A 6,000-nucleotide genomic window follows, 5' to 3' on the forward strand; every position below is an offset into this window, starting at 1 on the left:
CCCGAAGGAGAGCTGTCACTCCCGAGTTCCCAGAGACCGAAAGCGCCACTGACTCCGGAGCAGGGCACGGCGCGACACCCCTGCGGCCGATTCTAGTGAGCGGTGCCCCTCCGCACGGGTCCAGTGGATCGCTCCCGCTAACCCCCACGCAGCTCCAGTTAGCACAAGCCAGCCGCGTCGGCCCCAGAGGGCGCATGCGCGGGCACTGGCGGCGGTTTCCCGGCGACCCCGAGCCTGGCGGGAGCGCGCGCAAGGAGGGGGCGGGGGACGTGAGCAGGGAAAGGGTGCGCGGGACGCGCATGCGCAGCGGCAGGCGGCGGCGTGAGCCAAGCTGGGAGATGGCGGCGGCGGCGGCGGCGGCGGTGGCGGTGCCGAGAGTGTGAGAACCGCCCGGGAGCCGCCGGCCCGGGCGCAGTGCGACCCCTAGCCTGCCCGCCCTCCTGCCAGCCATGGGCAACGAGGCCAGCCTGGAGGGCGGCGCTGGCGACGGGCCGTTGCCTCCCGGAGGCTCCGGCCCCGGCCCGGGCCCCGGCGCAGGGAAGCCGCCTTCAGCACCGGCCGGCGGCGGACAGCTCCCCGCGGCGGGAGCAGCGAGGGCTGTGGGGGTACCACCTGTCCCTGGCCCCGGCCCCGGCCCCGGCCCTGGCCCGGGCAGGTAAGCGCATGTCTCGGCGCCCGGGGGGCGGTGAGCTGCATCCTGAGGCCGGGGCCGAGGCTCGGGATCCCACGATCTAGTGTGGACAGCGAGGTTCGACGTCCGGCCGCACTTTGAACCCTACGGGATTGGCGTGAGATGGGTGGTCGCAGGAAGCCGGCCTTCCTTTCCAGCTGCCCCGCCTTGGCGAGGCAGGATGACGAGCGCAGGGTCAGTCGGGGCCTGCAGACCGTGACTCCGTCACGAACCCCAAATTCGGTTCTTCCCAACGCCGGGGCCCGACCGCTCAGGAGGGGCTTATGTAACCTTAGCCTGGTCCCTCCGCACAGGGAATCAATGGGATGGAAAACGTCCTCCCTGTCTGCTGGTGTTTGCATGTGTCCATTGTGTTGGGCCGAGGAAAGAGCACAATGGGAGTGGCTGTCAGGGAAGATAAGTGTCACTGCGAGAAACAGAGAGATATGAAAATAGTTGAACCGTGAACTTGGTCTTGCGTTTTCCTCGGGCATTTAGTGGCTGTAATCATCTTTGGGGGAAGGAAAATTGCCCAGTGGACACGAAAAAGGTACTTTTTTAAGCCCAAGAATATTAACAGGATCATGTGCTTTCACCAGGATTTAGTGAAACACTTTGGGGTGAATCAAAAATGCTATTGAGTCATCTAGCACCAGATGTGTTCTCCTTACCTTATGATTTAGATCACCACCTCAAACCACATAGAATGCTTTAAACAGAACATATCTCATCAAATACCAGGAAACCAGCTTGTTTTAAATGTATGCCAACCCAGGTCCTGCAAAAACAATCAAGTGGCAATGAATGCACTGGAGGGGAATGTCAGTATATAATAAGTCAGTAGACTGAAAACTCAGGAGAACTACGAAGAGATGACAGGATAAAATGGAAGGCATTATCTTTGTACCAAATAGGCCTGGGGAGTAGCAAAACCCGCAGGAGGTTGCAGGGAGGTGCTCCTGGTTCCATGTGAGTCTGCTGATATATGTTGCCTTGGCTTTTCTGTGTGAGAGCACATAAACTGTGAGGGAGCATAATTTTTGATTCTTCAGTTGCCCAACTGTGCTTCTCATGTGTTTATTTCTTCAGAAGTCAATTCTTAGACAACTAACAGTAATAAATGACTTTTAGTATCCTGAAACCTGCCTCAGATAGGCCAGCCTGTGAGCATCCTTTTTTGAGGTGGGATTTGCCCATTTTCCATTAGCTATTACAGTAATGCAGTTGGATAGCACACAGCTCTTAGCACTGCAAACACTATCCATTTTGCTGTGTGTTCAGTTGCTGTTTGGGTTTTAGCTTGAGGGAGGCTCACCAAGGCTTCAGTGCTCTCCCTCCAAGAGAAATGTACAGTCGAATGGAAAAACACCTTGTTATTGGGAGTTTTCTATATGGGGAATTTGGCATTTCTCTTCTGGTAACCAGATAGTCTGCTCTGCTTGTAGTTTACCAGATGTTGCAGAGCCAAGAATGTGAAATTTTCGAAAGACTTGGATAGCTCAGAGGGACAGGAAGGAGGCTGGTGTCTACTGCTTATATTTCTTTTTAATGTTTCATTTCTATTTTGTCTGTACATTCTGCTTCAGGGCAGACCCATGAACTGCTGTGGGTGAGGGAAACCATGGATTTAGCAGTCATACAATCTCTTACCTGGCTGTGGGCAAGCCTCACACATGGGTCTGTGGTGCTGAGATCCCGTGACTATCAGGCTCAGGAGGTGAGCTCAGAACTGGGGACCCTTAGGAGGTACAATTACTCTTCCAACTGACATTCAGCTTATCATAGCACCTCAGCTGAGCAACACCTCCGTGGTCTGTCTCTCCTTCAGCATTGGAATGGCTTCTGTTTCCTCTCACCAGAGAGTCTCAGGTACCTGATGCCAAATTTAGCATGTTCTGTTCTGAGATGCTGCTGAACAGATTGGCCCATTGATGGAGCAAAAGCCCTGTGGCATGTGCTTCTGGGCATTCAGGAAAGAGCATTAGCACAGGGACATATTTGTTTCTAGCAAGACTGTGAATTTTGAGGCAGTCAGAAACCTTATGGAAGTGGGTAGAGAGGGTCGGGTAAAGGGGAGATCATTTTACTCACCACAGAGGGAGATGGAACTGAGGTTCTGGGGAGGGTTGGTCCTTGCTCTTTCCTACTGCCATATTAACCCTTGTCACCCTAGCTTGAGTTAGTCTTTTCATCTTCATACTGAACTGACTTGTGCTCTGTGCGGGGGTGGCTTCAGCATTTGTGGGTGAAGAGCCTGACTTGAATCCATCAACAGCAGTGCTGTCATACCCATAGTGCTGCCTCTTAGTGCATTGGGGTAATGTGGGGCTTTGGGCATTGAAGAGTCCCACAAGGAAAGTCTTTCTGCTTCCGGTCTCAGGGTCACCATGTACAATTATATAGTCTGTGCCTTATCCTAAGGAGTACCAGATTGGGATAAGGCTGAACTCTGTCCCAAGCTTCACTCTCTAAGCTGTGTACCCTGGTGTGGGCTCCATCCTCTTAGAGAAAAGGGCATCTTTCATTCATACATTCATTCACTTATTTATGGAGTTATGCCTAATGTACAGTGGGATACACATATTGATGGGATTTTACCCATACATATACCCATGATCCATGATACACCATCAGATCAAGATAGAACTTTATCAGTAAACCTTATCAGTACCCCAGAAGGTACCTTTTTAAATAATTGCTCACACAACAAAAAAAAAAAAGAAAGAAAGAAAAAAGAAAAAGACTGCCCCCAAATAATCACACAAAGGAGCCATGTCAACTAATGGCAGCCTATCTAGTCTACACCACATCTGTAGACTTGTGTATGTTTTGACATTTTCAAATTGACTTTCAGTCAATCAGCTAAGGTGTATTTACCAGCTATCAAGAGCAAGCACAGTGCTTGGCTTTGTGGAGTGTCTGGAAGGGTATATGGTGCTTCCCAGTCCTCCAGCACCTCACAGACTGGTCGGTCAGATTGCTCTTGAAGAGCTCTAGGAGAGACACTGTGGGCAGTTCAGTGTCTGAGAAGTGTCAAATAGGCAGTGCTTCTAGGATTGTCAAGTGGGAAGAGTGGAGAGGCAGAGCCAGACTTCAGGGGAGGTAGAGACCCAAGGCATCTTGAAAAAATGATAGGGTTAGGAGAGGTAGAGAGAGAGAAATGGCATGAGGAGTGTGGTCTACATGGGCAGTGACAGTGAGCAGAGAAGTGAGGCTGAGTGCAGGGGGCTGGAGGAGAGCTGGGGAAAAGCCAGGCGAAGCACCTCTCCCTCATTACCCATCAAAATCCATGATCAAGGCTGAAGTTGTCTCTACTCACTTCTTGCCTATAAGCCAGGGAGACATTTTGAGCCAAAGGCAGCTGGGCACAGAGAACTTAGTGATTTGCTGGAAGATGGGTGAGGCTGCTTTGAGAATCACACTCAAGAATTCTCTTCTCAAAATGGATTTGTCAGGCCTCTAGTCTGGGATTAGCCAGACCTGTTATATCAGCTAACAATCAAGCTCTAGAGAAATCTGGGACTAATTTGTAAAGATAAAATGAAAGGACACAATTGCCAGCTTTGGAAATAATTCTCCTTTATCATTTAGAGATCTTGTTTGGCCCCAGTGGCTGGATTCTTACAGAGGGCATGTCATGGGTGTGCACTAAAGTGACATCACATCTGAATGGTGATGATGTCAAAGTTTTACCAAAAGGGGGCAACCATTTTTGCATCTCTTGCTATGGAAAGAAGGGTAGCTTTGATAATATAGTTTTCTCAGCATTAGTAAGACTGATAGAATGCTGTTGATAAAAACAGCAATGGAGAGATTGAGAGATTAGGGGGAGAATGGCTATCTTTAAAAAATTTTCTTCTTATTGGGGAAATTTTCAAACATACATAAAAATAGAATAGTCTAATGAACTGTGTTCCCATTGCCCAGCCACCACCATCATCAACTTATGGCCAATTGAATTTAGTCTATCTCCCTCACTTCCTGCTTCCCACAGGAGCAAATTCAGACATCCCAACATTTCATCATCAGTATTTCAGTGTGCATTTCCAAGAAATAAGGGCTTTGTATAAACAACCACAGCACCATAATCACATCTGAACAGGATAACAATCCCTTCTTTTTTTTGGAGACAGAGTGTCACTCTGTTGCCCCAGCTAGAGTGCTGTGGCGTCAGCTCACAGCAACCGCAAACTCCTGGGCTCAAGCAATCCTACTGCCTCAGCCTCCCAAGTAGCTGGGACTACAGGCATGTGACACCATGCCGGGCCTATTTTTCTGTATACCTTTAGCCGTCCAGCTAATTTCTTTCTATTTTTTTAGTAGAGATGGGGTCTCGCTCTTGCTCAGTCTGGTCTCTACCTCCTGAGCTCAAATGATCCGCCCACCTCAGCCTCCCAGAGTGCTAGGATTACAGGCGTGAGCCACCACGCCCGGCCAACAATCCCTTCTTAAATTCAGCAAATATCCAGTGAGGGTTCTGTTTTTCTGATTGTCTTATAAATTTGCTTTTACAGTTGGTTTATTTGAATTTTGATCTAAATAGGGTCTACACATTGCATTTATCTGATACATCTCTCCAGTTTCTTTAAATATGTAGTTCCTTCTCTCTTTTTCCCCATTACAATTTATGTATTAGAGAACTGCGTCATTTGTCCTGTCTCATAGTCTGGATTATGCTGATTGCATCCCTGTAGTGTCATTTAAGATGGTTCTCTGTCCCATAGTTTTCCTATAAACTGCAATTCTATCTAGAAGCTATTCCAATTCAAATGTCATTCTTTTGGCCAAGAAATTCTACCTTTTTTTTTTCTTTTAGAGACAGGGTCTTGCTCTGTCACCTAGACAGAGCGAGAGTGGGCTAGAGTGCAGTGGCATGATCATAGCTTCACCCAGCTAATTTTTAAAAATCTTTTGTAGAGATGAGGGTCTCATTATTTTGTTCAGGCTGGTTTTGAACTCATGGCCTCAAGTGATCAGGCCTCGCATTGGTCTCCCAAAGTTCTGAGATTATAGGTGTGAGCCACCACGCCCAGCCAATTCTAGCTTTTCAAAAAAACGTTTCTTGGCCAGGTGCAGTAGCTCACCCCTGTAATCCTAGCATTTTGAGAGGCCAAGTCTGGAGGATCGCTTGAGATCAGGAGTTCGAGACCAGCTCTGAGCAAGAGAGAGACCTGTCTCTATTAAAAATAGAAAGAGGTCGGGCGCGGGGGCTCACGCCTATAATCCTAGCACTCTGCGAGGCCGAGGTGGGTGGATCACTCAAGGTCAGGAGTTCAAGATCAGCCTGAGCAAGAGTGAGACCCCGTCTCTACTAAAAAATAGAAAGAAAT

The 6,000-nt window shown here is 48.9% G+C and overlaps 1 protein-coding gene across 1 annotated transcript in view; it reads left to right on the forward strand.

Moving 5' to 3' along the window:
• Positions 1-449: 449 nt before the first annotated feature.
• BSN (bassoon presynaptic cytomatrix protein) overlaps positions 450-6,000 on the forward strand; it is a 99,144-nt gene continuing 93,593 nt past the window's right edge. The window contains exon 1 of the mRNA XM_012637983.1: positions 450-655. Within this exon, the coding sequence (XP_012493437.1) occupies positions 450-655 (206 nt within the window). The remainder of the gene's footprint in view (positions 656-6,000) is intronic.

This window comes from Propithecus coquereli, unplaced genomic scaffold (genome assembly GCF_000956105.1).
Source record: "Propithecus coquereli isolate 6110/MARCELLA unplaced genomic scaffold, Pcoq_1.0 Scaffold1, whole genome shotgun sequence".
Taxonomy (NCBI): Eukaryota; Metazoa; Chordata; class Mammalia; order Primates; family Indriidae; genus Propithecus; species Propithecus coquereli.